Source organism: Peromyscus eremicus, chromosome 5, assembly GCF_949786415.1.
Source record: "Peromyscus eremicus chromosome 5, PerEre_H2_v1, whole genome shotgun sequence".
NCBI lineage: Eukaryota > Metazoa > Chordata > Mammalia > Rodentia > Cricetidae > Peromyscus > Peromyscus eremicus.
In genome coordinates, this window is record NC_081420.1 from 84715581 (window position 1) to 84730673 (window position 15093).

At 52.5% G+C, this 15093-nt stretch overlaps 2 protein-coding genes across 5 annotated transcripts; one reads left to right on the forward strand and one right to left on the reverse strand.

Moving 5' to 3' along the window:
- The first annotated feature begins 385 nt into the window (after nucleotides 1–385).
- Nucleotides 386–4729, forward strand: Spata2l (spermatogenesis associated 2 like). The gene is made up of 2 exons (XM_059263854.1): nucleotides 386–1135; nucleotides 2750–4729. The coding sequence occupies exons 1-2, from the start codon at nucleotides 833–835 to the stop codon at nucleotides 3725–3727; spliced, it is 1281 nt and encodes a 426-aa protein (XP_059119837.1). The 5' UTR covers nucleotides 386–832; the 3' UTR covers nucleotides 3728–4729.
- On the reverse strand, nucleotides 4730–14155 carry Cdk10 (cyclin dependent kinase 10). Of its 4 annotated transcripts, none has more exons than XM_059263856.1 (13): nucleotides 14040–14155; nucleotides 11872–11944; nucleotides 11111–11182; nucleotides 10593–10695; nucleotides 10375–10456; nucleotides 8649–8716; nucleotides 8007–8059; nucleotides 7731–7800; nucleotides 6885–6944; nucleotides 6489–6612; nucleotides 6275–6414; nucleotides 5671–5723; nucleotides 4730–5423 (listed from the first exon to the last, which is right to left on the reverse strand). In XM_059263856.1, the coding sequence occupies exons 3-13, from the start codon at nucleotides 11127–11129 to the stop codon at nucleotides 5326–5328; spliced, it is 870 nt and encodes a 289-aa protein (XP_059119839.1). In that variant the 5' UTR covers nucleotides 11130–11182; nucleotides 11872–11944; nucleotides 14040–14155; the 3' UTR covers nucleotides 4730–5325. The 4 variants fall into 4 exon arrangements, 3 of the variants coding, with proteins under 3 accessions (XP_059119839.1, XP_059119838.1, XP_059119840.1); XM_059263855.1 differs by having other exon boundaries at nucleotides 14002–14135; XM_059263857.1 differs by lacking the exon at nucleotides 14040–14155 and adding an exon at nucleotides 13793–13905.
- Nucleotides 14156–15093: the final 938 nt, after the last annotated feature.

The window sequence follows — 15093 nt, forward strand, 5'->3', positions numbered from 1 at the left end:
TGCACTTAAATACATATATTTGAGCTCCTTTGGTCCATGATCCCCCAGCCAAGTTGGGCCCCGCCTTGCCGGTATTTGGCTATCCTGCGGGTTGGCTGGAGGAGCCGGAGTCCAGCCTGCTCCTCAACCCAGTGAGATTTCACTAGTTACGTCTCAGTGACCTGTATTACACACCCGCTGTGCACGCCCACTCTCTGGCCCCGAACTAGGTGATTAACGACCTTAGACTAGTCGAAAGACTGGGGACTTGACTACTGAATTTCAGAGGACCTCAAGGCGGGCCACCCTCTGCCTGGGCCAGGCCACGCCCACACCGCCACCCTCCCACTTAGCTGAAAGGGTGGCACCCGATTCCAGCCTCGCCCCCCGACGTCACGTCCAAGGCCAAGGGGCGGGCTTGACTCTCTGCGGAAGCGAGAGGCTAGACCCAGGCCCAAGCGCAGCTCTCTGGGACCGCTGGGGACTAGCAGGTAGCACCGCCGCCCGCGGGGTCTACAGTATGGTCGGTCAGTGGGAAAGGGGCGCTGGTTGCCAGAGGCTCAGCTGGCGGGAGCGGGTATCTGCTGGAGGAGGGTGCTGTTGATACGAGGGCGCTCAGCAAGCGGGTTTGGAGGTCTCCTGGGGAGGGGAAGCTATAGATACCCTGGTCACCCAGCTGTCGGCGTCCACATCTCCTGGCTGAAGGGGACCTTAGATCCCGAGACTCGCTAAGCTGGCAAGGTCTCTGTTTCTAGGTTGGAGGGGGCCCTGGGTTGCTGGGTGCGGGCTCGGGAGTCGCACAGCTGAGGCGACATGGTCTCTAGTTTGACACCTCGTCCCGCGCTCGGTCAGGATGGGCAGCAGCTCGCTGTCAGAGGACTATCGCCTGTGCCTGGAGCGCGAGCTGCGGCGGGGCCGCGCGGGCGTCTGCGGCGACCCCTCGCTGCGCGCGGTGCTCTGGCAGATTCTGGTGGAGGACTTTGACCTGCACGGGGCGCTACAGGACGACGCGCTGGCGCTGTTCACTGACGGCCTGTGGGGCCGTGCTGACCTGGCGCCTGCCCTACACGATCTAGCCCGCGCCTTCGAACTCCTGGAGCTGGCCGCTGTGCACCTGTACCTGCTGCCCTGGAGAAAGGAGTTCACCACCATCAAGGTATGGTTTGGTGATGTTCCTCCACTCCCTTCCTTGTCCAGGCTGTTGGGGGCTGCCGGTCCTCTTGTGGGGAAAGAGTTCCGTGTTTTAAGGGTCGTGGGCGTGTTGGGCTGCATGCCTAAGTCATTCACCTAAAACTTACATTGCTATCCTCAAAGTAGTCTCACTGCCCTAGTTGCTATGGGAATCCTAGGATAGACGTGGGAGGGAGGGTGAGGGAGGTACTTGATGTCCTATGGTCATCCTAACTCCCCCAGGATGTGGACTGGTCCCATCTGTAAAAGGAGGCCACTAAGACTAGGAAGAAAACAGCAGGCCGGGGACTGGAGCACAGACCTTGTTCCTGCCTGGGTCTAGGTTGGGTGGCTAGGTCCAGGCCTGGCCTGGTCCTTCGGTCAGCTGACGGACCACCAAGGGGGGGCAGGGCCGCTCTGAGCTAATTTTGAGTGGGAAGGCAATGACGTCAGTGTGCACGTGGGCGAGGTAAACCTCCACTGGTTGTCATGGCAGCGTCTCCCCCTCCACACCCCTTTCTCTCCCCAACCCACTAGCCGGCTGCTCCATGGGGACACCTGAGATCCTGGAACTTTCATTCATCCTTTCAGGCTAGAGGCCCGCCCACCAGCCCCAGAGGACAAAGGCAGACAGGCTCGGTCTTGAAATAGGCTAGTTCTGGGATAGTGTCGGGATGGAGCTTGTGCGGGTAGTCTCCTAGTTGTGGGTTTTAGATAACTTACCTACTCCCTTTACGCCCTTTCCTCCTAAGAGGCCATGAGATCAGTCAAGGTACAAAGCCCTAAGAAGGGTGCTGTGGCCAGTGTCTATTGTCCATGACCTCTTCCTAAAGGTTCTATGCGGGGAAGTGCCCCGAGGATGCCTAGAGCTGTAGACTTTCTTTCCCATTTGGGAAAGACTCAAAATTACCCCGAAGCTTTGACTCCACATGTAGCTTTGATCTAGAAAGCACATTCCCATCTGTTAGTGTGGTCCTCTCACGCAGCTGCACATTAGACTCTGGAATACTCCACAGCAAGGGGCAGTGAAACCAAAACGCCTGGTCTGATAGTTATAGATCTCCAGGATTCACGGGGGAGGAGGTGACAGAAACAAAGAGCAGAATAGACTTTAAGAGGCTACCCGACAACCGGGTGCAGTGGAATATTCCTGTCGGCTGAGGCAGAACGATGAGTTTAGGGTCAAGCTGTTTCAAAATAAAAGACCTAAAGAGCCTGGCAGTGATGGCACAGGCCGTTAATCCTAGCACCTGGGAGGCAGAGGCAGGCGAATCTCCGAGTTCCAGCCCAGCCTGGTCTACAGAACAAGTTCCAGGACAGTCAGGGCTACACAGAGAAACCCCATCTTGGGGTGGGGGGTGGGGACCTAAAGGGCTAGGGGATATGGCTCAGTGGTACAATGCTTGCTTAGCATAGACAAGGCTTTAGGTTCTCCTCTAGGGGGAAAAAGACCCAGGCTCACTCCAGACAGATGAAAACAATCTCTGGGGTGAACACAAACTTCAGAAGCGGACCAAGGTCATGGCAATCCTGAGTCCACATAGGCTGCACCCGGGAACCTCCACGGAGGAGCATCCCTGACCAGGCCCCTTCCTTGCAGACCTTCTCAGGGGGCTATGTGCATGTGTTGAAGGGCGTACTCTCGGAGGAGCTCCTGACTAGAAGCTTCCAGAAGATGGGCTACGTGCGCAGGGACAACCACCGCCTAATGGTGACCACCCCACCCCCTGCCTGCCAGCTGGTTCAGGTGGCCCTGGGCTGCTTTGCTCTTCGGCTGGAGTGTGAGATCCTAAGCGAGGTGCTGACCCAGCTGGGCACAAGTGTGCTACCAGCTGAGGAGCTGCTCCGAGCACGCCGGGCTAGCGGGGATGTTGCCTCCTGTGTGGCCTGGCTGCAGCAGAGACTGGCCCAGGATGAGGAGCCACCACCCCTGCCCCCCCGGGGCACACCTGCTGCTTATGGGGCCCCCGTGGACCTGTATCAGGACCTGCAGGAGGATGAGAGCTCAGAGGCCAGTCTGTACGGTGAGCCCTCTCCAGGGCTGGACTCACCCCCTGTGGAACTGGCATATAGGCCACCACTCTGGGAGCAGAGTGCCAAACTCTGGGGCTCTGGGGGCCAGCCCTGGGAACCCCCAGCTGATGATCTCCATCGGGCCAGCAGCCCACCATATGGGGCTCTGGAAGAGGAGCTGGAGCCAGAACCCTGTGCTTTCTCCTTCCTCTCTCTGCGCCGTGAGCTGAGTCGGTCAGGGGACTTAGCTACCCCTGAAGGTCCCGGGAGCTCTGGGCAGGCCAGCCCCCGTCACAGGCAGGCAGAAGGAACACCAGCCTCAGGCTATGGGCCTGTTGTTGAGCCTCTGGGCTACCAGGCACACAGCTGCTTGAGCCCTGGTAACCTGCCCACCCTCTGCTGTGACACCTGCCACCAGTTACATGCTACCCACTGCACTGCCCTATCAGCCTGCCGCCCAAGTCATTCATTGCGCATACTTCTTGGTGACAACCAGAGACGCCTGTGGCTGCAACGGGCACAGGTGGATACCCTAATCTATGACAGTCCTGGAGCCCATCCCTAGGCCCAGATGGACCCCCAAGACAAGAGTCTGGGGAGATAGTTTCCATGGTGCTTCTTTTGGGAAAGGGCCTAGGCCACTGGCTGCCCTGGCCCTCCTAGTCCCCAGGGGAGTCCAGTACCTGCAGTTGGAAGAGGGTAGAGCCTTCATGGAGTGCTCTTGCCCGGGGCCTCTGGCCCTCCTCACTGACACCCCATGTCTCAGTCCTGTCTAGAGCAGAACCTGTGATGAATCAACAAGATCCTTCCCTCATGTCCCTATCTTTACGCCCAGATGTGTTGGGTAAGGAAGTCCAGGTTGTCCATGTTACAGTACCCAAACTCACTCCAGGAAGGACCCCACTCTGTGAACTGTCTGAACCTCCCTACCCGCTCCCTGCAGTCTGTGGTTCAGGATATGTCCCCCTCTCCGTGTGTTGAGAAATCTTCACCCAGGCGCTTGCTCAAGGGCCTGCAGACACCTGGGTTAGATTTGGACCATGTGAGAGGGTCTGACAGGGCCCAGCTCACTTAACTGTGGAGCACCTTGCTAACCCCTGCTGTTGGTAAGGAACCCTGCCAAAAACAGGCAGTGAGAGGATCTGTTACCCCCAAATCCAGAAGAAATGGTTCTCAACAACCAGCTGCCTACCAGCCAAAGAGGGGGTGAGCATACACAGGCCACCCCTTGGGCTACTGCCAAAAAGCAGCTCACTGCCCCATGTAAGTCCTTGGAGGCACAGATAACCAGGAAGATCCAAGTTACACCCTCTTTTCCCTTGGGGTAGCCCAGGGCCCCTCACTGGGGTCCCTAAACCAGTAACCCACAGGCCAGTGATAATGAAGGCCTGGGTTTTCATCAACCACATGGAGGCCCAGGTACAGCCATTGCTGACCTTCAACACTCCCTCTCCCGGCACCCCCTCGGCCATGCCTGTTCCCATCCTCACTCCCAGCCCCTCGGAAGACACTGTCCATGTTGCATGGATCAAAACCCCAGAGAACATTAAAGGATTGTGAAACTGTCTATTGGAAAGGCTTTTTATCTCTCCACCCTGGAAAAGGGGCCCACCAATTCTTTCTGTGGGTATCAGTGCCAGCCACATCCACCAAGGGCTCTCATTCTGACAGTCTTAAAAGCATCCTATCATGGCCCCAACCAACACTTACTGCCTCCCTCCCACCTGAAGCCCACCATCCCTGCCCAGGGTCACTATAGCCTGTCTGTCCCGGGCAGCTCCTAGTGACCAAGCAGGAACAGCACACTCCCCTGGGCCTGCTCACTCCAGGCTAATGCCTAGCTCCAGTTCCAGCACTCCACTGATGTGGACCTAAAGGCCTCTCAGCACTAGCCCTGCCTCACCAGAAGCACAGCTTCACTGACAGACAAGGCTGCCACGAGTAGCCGCCCACCAGATGGCGCTACAACAGTCCGGTCTAAGCTGTGTGTCCCCACTCGGCAACACCCCTGTCCATAATCTACTTGTATCTGGGCACAGAGGGTAGCGGGGAGGAGTCATCTGAAGATGTTAGCTGGAGGGGCCAAAGGCATCTTGGCCTGGAGGGCCCTCCCAGTCTGCCGACTGCTCCATGAGGATGTGTAGGGATGGGCTGGACCCACCATCAGGGCTTGCATCGTTTGCTCTGCCCCTCAGTGGCAGCTGGGGCAGCACGCTTATTGCGGTGGTGGGGGAAGGTGGGCATAAGTTCCGGTTCGCAGGCTGCAGGAGAAGGAGAGCTTCAGTGCTGGCTCAGAGAAGGGGTTCCTGGTGGGGCATGCTCCAGGTCTAGATGGGACTCCTCACTTCAGCTAGCCCTGACCCTCATCTGCTCCCTTTCTTCTCCCCGGTGGAGTCTGCCCACATTCCACCCACACAAACCTGCATTGGGAACCCACCCAATATGGACAAACAGGGCTTTCTGTCAAGCCCCCAGAGAGGAGAACCCAAGGAGATCTGCAGAACTCACGTAGGGGCTTCTCTTTGAAGTAGGAGCTCTCCAGACAGTCCCCCGCAGTTGCCCTAGAGAATGACAGTGACCTTTGGCTTCAAAGAGGCCCATTTCACTCAAAGCACAGCCAGGCTCAACAGCCCAATTCAACCTCCAACAAATGGGGGCTGGAGGCCTAGGAACTGACAGACAGCTCAGAACGGACACCTGGCACTTATGGGAAGGCATCTGCAGTCTATGTTGTGAGAAACCATCTATAAAAGGTTTGGCCGGGTGGTGGTGGCAGCGGCACATGCCTTTAATCCCAGCACTCGGGAGGCAGAGGCAGGCGGATCTTTGTGAGTTCGAGGCCAGCCTGGGCTACAGAGCGAGTTCTAGGAAAGGCTCCAAAGCTACACAGAGAAACCTTGTCTCGAAAAACCAAAAAAAGAGGTTTGTTGAATTGAAATGGCTCCGTGCTGGAGTGATTGCCTAGCATGTACAAGGCCAGAGTTTCCCATACTCCACACCACAAAAAGTAAATGAAGGATCTGGGTTTAAGGTTGTCCTTCCACCCTGAAGTCAGGGCCCTCTCCTCCTAAGGGGAACGGCCCATGGAGCTGCCTGTAGGAAGGGTCTGTACCTTTTCTTAGGGTCATACATGAAGAGAAAATTGAGCAGACGAAGTCCAGCCTCTGAGAGCCACGGGAACTTGTGCTTGAGATTGTTGTAGGGCTGCTTCCTCAAGCTGTACTGGCCAGCCAGCGGCAGCTTGGAAAACCCCTGTAGGAGACAGGGGCTAGTGCTACAGGGCCACCAGGCACAGACGGGGATTGAGGGTGGTCCATAATACCCACCGGCCAGATATTCTCACTCGGTGTCCCCAGCAGCTGTACAATCAAGTCGATCTGGTGGATCTCGGAAGTGCCAGGGAGAAGGGGTTTATGGGCCAGCAGCTCTGCCAGGATGCAGCCAACAGCCCTGCAGAAGCAGCCAATCTCTGCTTAGCCCCATGTCAACGTACTCATGAAGAAGTAGGCAAGTGGCCATGAGGCTCTCCCACCAGGTCTGCAAATGCTGCCTTGGGAGAGCCTCAGCGCCAGAGGCCAGGGAGTATTCTAGCTATGTTCTCACGCTTCCCCTTAGGTTCCAAGGTAGGCTCACCACCACAGCACCAATCCTGCTCCCCCTGTCCCAGGGCTGACCTCCAGGGCCAGGTCACTTGAGGCCCCAGGAGCAGAAACCACTCCTACCACATGTCAATGCTGGTAGTCTGGGTAGTAGTTCCAAGCAGCAACTCTGGGGCTCGGTACCTGTAGAAAAAGGCCCCAATTTACCTCTGGTCAGCTCCTCTTCTTCAGCCTGAGCTCCCTCAGGATCCCCAGTGGCCTGAGAAACAGGGTCAGTACTCACAGCCTGGGGTACTCTCTACCCTAAGCCTGAGAGAGCCCCCATGTCTAAATTACGGGAACCAAGGGAATCATTAGCTTGCTTTCAGGGGGAGGTTGAAAGACATGCAGCTGGCCAAGCGGCAGTGATGCACGCCTTTAATCCCAGCACTCAGGAGGCAGAGGCAGGCGGATCTCTGTGAGTTCGAGGCCACTCTGGTCTACAAAGGGAGTTCCAGGATAGTCAAGACTGTTACACAAAGAAACTCTGTCTCGAAAACAAAAACAAAAACAAACAAACAAAGACTTGCAGCTAAGGCCATATAAGGATCCAGATGAGAATGTGAGGGATATCAATGTCCTGCCCTTTGCCACAGCCTCATTCTGCCCTAAAAACAACACAGAAAGCTACCCTTCCCTTCCTGAGACAGCGAGGCTGTTCATACCTATTCCAGTGCAGGACAGCATTTCTTTCTTTGGGTTTTTTGTTGTTTTTGTTTTTGAAGACAGGGTTTCTCTTTGTAACCCAGGCTGTCCTGGAACTCACTCTGTAGACCAGGCTGACCTCGAACTCAGAGATCTGCCTGCCTCTGCCTCCCCAGTGCTGGGATTAACCATGTCTCAGGCCTTTTTGCAGCATCTGTCTCAAATGCAAAGGTCCTGTGAAAGGCTACCCATTCCTATGGGCCACCACAATTCTAAGGAACTCACCAGAGGGTAACAACCTTGGGAGTCATTGGCTTTACTGGAACACCATAGGCCCGAGCCAGGCCAAAATCCGCTGTAGAAGTAGAGAGTGGAGAGAAAATATCCTCAATGAGAACAGACAAGCTGCTAGCTGGAAAGAGCTGGACTAATATGGCCTGGGGCCTGGAAGACAGACATGCCATCTCTCTGGCTTTCGAGGCTACACTGACATCCCCTACCCCTAAGGGCATGCTCAAAGCAACCCACCCCCACATATGTGGGTCAGCACCCAGCACCCACCTGTCTTTACACAGCCCTTATCTGTCATGAGCAAGTTGGACACCTTCAGATCCCTGGGTCAGAAAGAAAGCATTGGTTTTCTAAGTTCCAAAGGGCAGCCAGGCTGTCACCACAGTCCAACACTCTCCTGGCATTTAACTGAGGTCTTCTAAAATCAAGAGGGCAGGCAGTAGTATGGAACCGGCTGCTAGAAAGTCAGCAATCTCGGTAACTGAGCAAGAAGTAGAGGCCAGGTCTGCAAGCCTGCTTCTTCTTCTCTGCTTCTTCTCCTCCATGTGCTGTTCCAGCAGCCCCAGCACAACAGCCAAACAAATGGGCTCACAGGCCTCTCTACTGCCAGCCAGCTCCTGGCTAACTCACTGTAGGTAGGCGCACGCGCGCTCTCTCTACTGAAGGCTTCTGGGTGCTGTTCTCTCATCTACCCACCCACCTTCTATTTCCCAGAAATATGAGGGCTGCTCAGGCTTGTTTGATCCAAGATCCTTGCCTGGGAGCAGTCAAGAGAATTTCTATTGGGTGTTGGCTCCTCTCCTGAAGATATTCAGAATGAGGCACTGTAGGAAGCCAAAACTATTCCTGGCCCTCTCCCTCCCACTCCTCAGACACCCCCAACACATCTTCCTCCTGGTTGTTCCTGCCCACCTGTGGATGATGAAGTTCCTGTGCAGGTACTGAAGGCCACGAAGCACCTGTAGCATGATGCATTTAACCTAGGAAGAGGTTCAGAAGCATAGGCTGGAGAGCTTTGACACACTGCCCGGCAGTCACCAGCAGCCGCCGGAGCGTGGCTGTTGCCACGTCCTGCATAGCTAAGACAGTACTGCAATGGACTTATTTATTTATTGTATATATGAGCATGTGGTACACATCTTTATATATATGTGGGTGCACAATATATGTGTGGGTGTGTGTGCATGTGTGTGAAGATAAGAGGCTGACATCAAGTGTCTTCATCAATTGCTTTCTACCTTATATATTGAGGCAGCATCTCTCATTTGAACCCAGGGCTGGCCAAACTTAGCTGGTCTAGCTAGCCAGCTTGCCTAGAAATCCTGTCTCTACTACCTCCCTTATACAGGGACTAGGGTCAAGCTACCAAACTCACCTAACATTTATATGGGTGTTAGGGAGCTGAACTCTGGTCCTTACGTGCTGTGAGCCACAGAAATATGAAGTAGGAATTCAGCTGGCAATGGTAAAAGCTATTACCTGGAAGAGTTAAGAACTCTTCCAGAGGATAAAGCCAAAACTCAAGGAGCATTGGTGATACTGGCTTTTGAATATTAGCTGTTTCCAGCAGTGAATCTCTTGTGTACTACTGTAGCTTTCCCATTTGATTCTTTTCTAAGAACTTCTAACAATGTGGTTGATCATTCATTGGGCCCAATTTCCCCTATACTGTTGGGGTATTTGGATAACATCCTCCAACTGTGTGCCTTTCTGTAATTATCTCCATTAGCAAATATCTGGCCAGGGTCATCTCTGGACAAAAGGATTTTATATGAGATATTCTCAAACATCCAAGGACAGACTGCAGGTAGATAAGCATCCAGACCACCTGCTAGTCTCATGAAATAAGGTAAATATCTTACTGTGACAACTACCAAAGCCAGGTGGATGTTAAGTACAAAGCTTTGTTTCTTGTGCAAATTAAGCTTAAACTCTCCTGTACCAATCACTCCCCTTTTGGGTTGTAATAGAAACCCTGACAGTCACTGCCTGATGAAAAACTCTTATCTGCCTTTATGACCCTGAAAAAATTCCAGCCTTGTGACCTTGCTTTGGCCAGAGACTTGCTGATTGTATGGGTCTATAACTGGAAACCTCAGAGACTGGGGGGACTAAGATGGGAGAAGTAAGATAGAGCTAAGAGAAAACAGCAGAAAAATGTAGAGAGAATCAGGCAAGAAGGAGCTAAGTATGAGAACAGAAAAGAAGCTGTGTAGAGAGAACTGACTCAGAATAAAGTGAATGGACTAAAGAGCTTCGTGTACGTAGATTCATTTGATATCCTTAAGATTAGATGCCTTAGCTGCTTGTTAGATTCTTCCATGGACCCTGGGAAAAAGGCTATTAGGGGCTGGACCCCAGTAGTCTTTGATACTCATACTTGTATGCACACATGCACTTTACCCTCTGAGCCATTTTTCCAGTCCCTTTCTTTCCAGTAGCCTGATACATGGACTGAGAAGACCTGGGGCCAACTCCCAACTCCCAGGTCAGGGTCCCCAAGCTCCCACAGTACCCCACAGGTAATAATTCAACTCATTAAGGCCCTAGAAAAAGGCTGTGGGTAACACCATCCATTTCCAGCCATCACGTTCAATACAGCTGCCCACCAACCAGGTGAAGCACCTCCCTGACACACCTGGGCCTCAGAGAAGGGTGTTGGCATATTTTCCAATAGGCTGGCCAGATCTTGTTCACAGTAACCCATCACCAGGAAGATGCTAGAAGGAAAAAAGAGAAAACACAGGCCACCTTCTATTTTCTCCCTAGTAGGTAAAGAGGTCTGTGCCTGCCGTAGAAAGGTTAACCCCGGGAGAGGGGCCCTTTTGAGTAGGATAGCCTCAGGAAACCACACACCTCTCCAAGTGGTTGCCCACAACCACCTCCTTCAGCTCCACAATGTTTGGATGGCGGAGACGCAAGAGCAATGTGATCTCACGCAGGCTGCTGATGGGAATGCCTGTAACCAAAGGGGTCAATGAACTCTACTCCACTACACCTGGGACCCCATAAACACTGTCCCCTCATCGGGGAAATGAGGGATACCAACACCGCTCTTACTTCAGCACTCATTAGGGATGCCAGGTGAGTGGGCGGGGTACTGGTGTGTGTGGAGAGTGACGGTGAACTCGCCAGAGGATAGGGGCAAAAGGGTTTGGAGAGAGTGTACAGTTTCACAGTTAGCCAAGGTAGGGAAAGTCTGGCAGGGCCCAGGGAGCTTAAGCTCTGGCTGCAGTGACAGGCTGGGTTAGCCCCTTAACCACCACACACACACCCTCAGGAGCAGTCCTGAGAAACTGAGGTAGCTTGTGCTTTTCTACCCTCCTGCTTTGATGCCCCCAGCAGGGTGGTCCGGCACCCTGTTCCCAGCTCACCATCTTTTTCTTTGTCCATCCGCACCTTCTTCAGGGCAACAATTTCATCTGTCTGGGTATCCCGGGCCCGATCTGAAACAGAAGCACAGATGTAATGGAGTCCACCTCATACTGTCACAGCCCCATCTTGCCACACAGAGCCTCTTTTATGAGTTTCTTGGGTTTTTCCTCTCTGACAACCTAATACCCAGCAGCACTCAGTCCTTCCTTCATTTTCAAGATTTGAGCTTGGGGATCCTCACTGGAGCTGGGCTGGGAGCTTCCAGTTCCGTGCTGAGCGGAAACCTGGCCAGCAGCATTTCACGTGGTAAGGAGCTCTCCTTGAGTATTCTCTTCACACGCGCCCACTGCTTTGTGTACACTTGTGCTACACTCTAATAGCAAGAAAAGTACTCTATCTCGGGGGGTAGGGGAGTGGGGGTCGGACACGGACTTATTTTATAGGATAAAGGCTTATAAAACATTTTGTTTACTTATGAAACTTCCAAATACTTGGCAAAATGACTCACAACACCCACGAGCTGCAAGGGGCCTTTAGAAGTGGTACATTTTATTGATCACTTATCTCCACTCCACAGTTACGTATTTGGATTGCTGACATCAGCAACCTGACGCTTACGCTTATCCAGTCATGGTGTAAATTTTGTGGAAATCACACCAGGAATTAAAAGTTTGGGAGCAAGTGTTAGCCTGGAGTACAGAGTATGAGCCTTCCATTCCCACACAGCTGTAGCTACAAGACTCCTGCCTTGACCACTCACACACAATGCCATAAGTGCCCTCGCCAATTCGGTTCAGCTTCTCAAACTCCTTAACGCTCCGGCATCTTCCAAGCTGAAAGACAAAGAGTAGCCAGTGTGGGGATACGGAAGCTAACAGCACAAGTGATGACGGATCTTACCCACATCTGGCACTAAGAAGCTTGCTTACATCTTGCTCACCAAACAGAAAAGCAACTACGTACTTGGAATTTCCTGATGAGCAGAGGGGAAGAAAGACACTGGAACCACTCTGAAGTATTGAAAGAGACCTAATTACTCCCTCCAATTCGGTGTTCCAGATGTCTGCTGTCTAGTAACAAATGGGCATGTATACAAACACCTCTGTGGAGAAGGATCCTGCCTCTAACATGCAGTCACAACTTCTTACTTGTGAGGAAACCTATCCGGGGATATCATTTATGAGATCTGAGAAGGGACTTCCAGATCAATGGAAGCTAGCAGGTCCACTTCCTTTTGCAGGCTGGGATGAAGATGAAGGTCAGGTGGAGCAACAGAACAGAACTGGTAGCCTCTAGAATTTTAGGGGTCAGAGATTGCTTGAGCCACAGTATTCTGGGGTCTTACTGGGGACTCTGTAACCTAATACATCTTCAGTGCAGTGCCTTTGTAGGTGGATTAAATAAGCACTTCTTGGATATAGAGGGACCTCAGCAATGTTAGGATTCTATTATGCCAGTTCCCAACTGGCTTTGCTTGTCTGTCTGTCTCTTCTCTCCCTCCCCCCCCCCCCCCCGCCTTGGTTTTTTTGAGACAGGGTTTCTGTTTCTCTGTGTAGTCCTGGCTGTCCTGGAACTCCCTCTGTAGACCAGGCTGGCCTCAAACTCACAGAGATCCGCTTGCTTCAGCCTCCCAAGTGCTGGGATTAAAGGCATGCGCCATCACCACCCAGCCTGGCTTCCCTGGGTTTTGTTAATTCCTGATGCTTTTAATGATCCACTTTTTTTTTTAAAGATCTATTTATTTACTATGTATACAGTATATATACTATGTATACTCTGTATATATACACTATGTATACAGTGTATGCCTGCACACCAGGAGAGGGCATCAGATTTAATTATAGATGGTTGTGAGCCACCATGTGGTTGCTGGGAATTGAACTCAGGACCTCTGGAAGAACAGCCAGTACTCTTAACCTCTGAGCCATCTCTCCAGCCCCCATGATCCACTCTTCAATGTAGCTTCTCACACTCCTCTCCCTTTAGACTTCTTGTTTACTCTGCATTTCCCTTCACCATGACTCTGTGCTGCCACCTGAATTTGGCAAGCCATTCCTTGTCACATCTGTTCAAATCCTGGCTACATTTCCTGGTCCAAAACAAATGTCAACTCTTCTACATATCTCTTACAGACTATACTTCTTTTCTCCAAAATCTCCATTTTTTTTATCTTTGCTTGTTTTTGGGGTCTCACTCTGTAGCCCAAGCTGCCCTCCAACTTGGGGTGATCATCCTGACTCAGCCTCCTGAATACTGGGGTTACAAGTACAGGCCAGCACGCATACTTGACATTTTGTCTTGAGGAGCCAACTATTGTACACTACTGTGCATATGCTCCCCCTTTAAGAGCGGATTTTGCTACCTCAGCTTCCAGCAGTGCTCCGAAGCTCCCAGTTAGTAAACTGAGGTTAACGTGCCTTGGCCTTACAAACCATAAACAAGAAGTGTGACTTATAACATAAGCATATGTGGGCTGCTGCAACCCCCTTTCCACCAACTGTCTACTTGAGCACAAATCAGCGCCCCTAAGGTTCACCTTCCCCATCACACAAAAGGGACAATACAAGAATGTGGGTAAAGCAGATCGGTCAGCAAGGTGAGAACTTCCAGCTGTAGGTGCCACCGGGAACGTCCCATTCTTCTCACCCGCAAAAACTCCACGCCCCACCCCGCCGCCTCACCCGAGTTCGCACTGGGTCGGATCCCACCCGCGTGCCCCGAGTGCCCCGCGCCCACAGCCGCTTGGCTGCGGATTTCTGTACACGCCGCAGCAAACTCGGACTGACATCCCTCTGATGCCGGAACCTCAAACTTTAACGCGACAATGAGAGCCCCAGAGCGCTTGCGTCTGGCCCAGCCACAGCGCCGCCCACGTGGCACCCCGTCGCACCCTGTGTTCTGGAGGCACAGTGAAGAAACCTTCCTTACGGATACACTTCAGTCGAATCTGATCTGACTCTAGGTCCACCTCCGCCATGCCGAAGCCGGTGCCGCCCCGCCACCCACTTCCAGCGCGCAGGCGTAAACCGCCCCTTAGCGCAGGCGCACAACGTACTTCCGGTTTGTTCTGGACTTTGCCAACACTGGGAACATCACCTAAGCATTCACTGGAGGGTCGCCACTCCGGATCTGCTCATTCGCGGAGGTTTCGGTCCCTTTTCAGCGTTAGGTGCAGACACAACCCCACAAAGTTGCTTTAAGTACCATCCCTGGCTAAACCTGCAGAGGACTCTGGTTCTGATCAGCTAGAAGAAAATGCTTCCCTTTCCTATCTCCCATTTAAGTGAGACCAATTCCAGCACATCAGCAACGCTTTCTGCTCTTCAAGGAGACTACTGCAAAAGAACAGTGCTTTTTGATAGTGGTTGGGTACATTCTCGGAAAACTGGCTCTCTGGGAACCCAGTCATTCCTGAGGCCAACCTTTTCCCATCACTAGTCAAGGACAAGACAGAAGCCTTGTACAGAAAGGGTGTACATAGTGCACAAGGAAATAAAGAGATGCTTTCCTGTTCTTCCTTTCTACTCCACATTTGTCTTCCTGGTTTGGGAGACCGCTGGGAAGGAATTAATGCGCTGGCCACTGGAGGCCAACTCTAGCCCCGGAGGTTCTGTGAGGCTGACTCAGCTCTTGAACTGTGTAATGGAACTCAGAACACCATTGGTCTCTAATCCTTGGTGGAAGGTTTATATAGATTAGGAAAGTGAATGTTCGGGCCTCTAAGTGCCCAGAGCCTGGGCCCATGTGGGCACTATACTTACGTCAATGCTGTAGTTGGTGTTTGGACATGGTAGCATATGCCTGTAATCCTGTAATCTGACCACTCTGTAGGCTGAGGCCAGAAGATTCTGAGTTCCAAGCCAGAACAGGATGCATAGCCTGGCTATCTCAAAACAAAAGAAGACTTTCAGTAGCAAGTCTTTAACATAATTTTTGTTTTGTTTTTTGTTTTTTGAGACAGGGTTTCTCCTGGAACTCACTC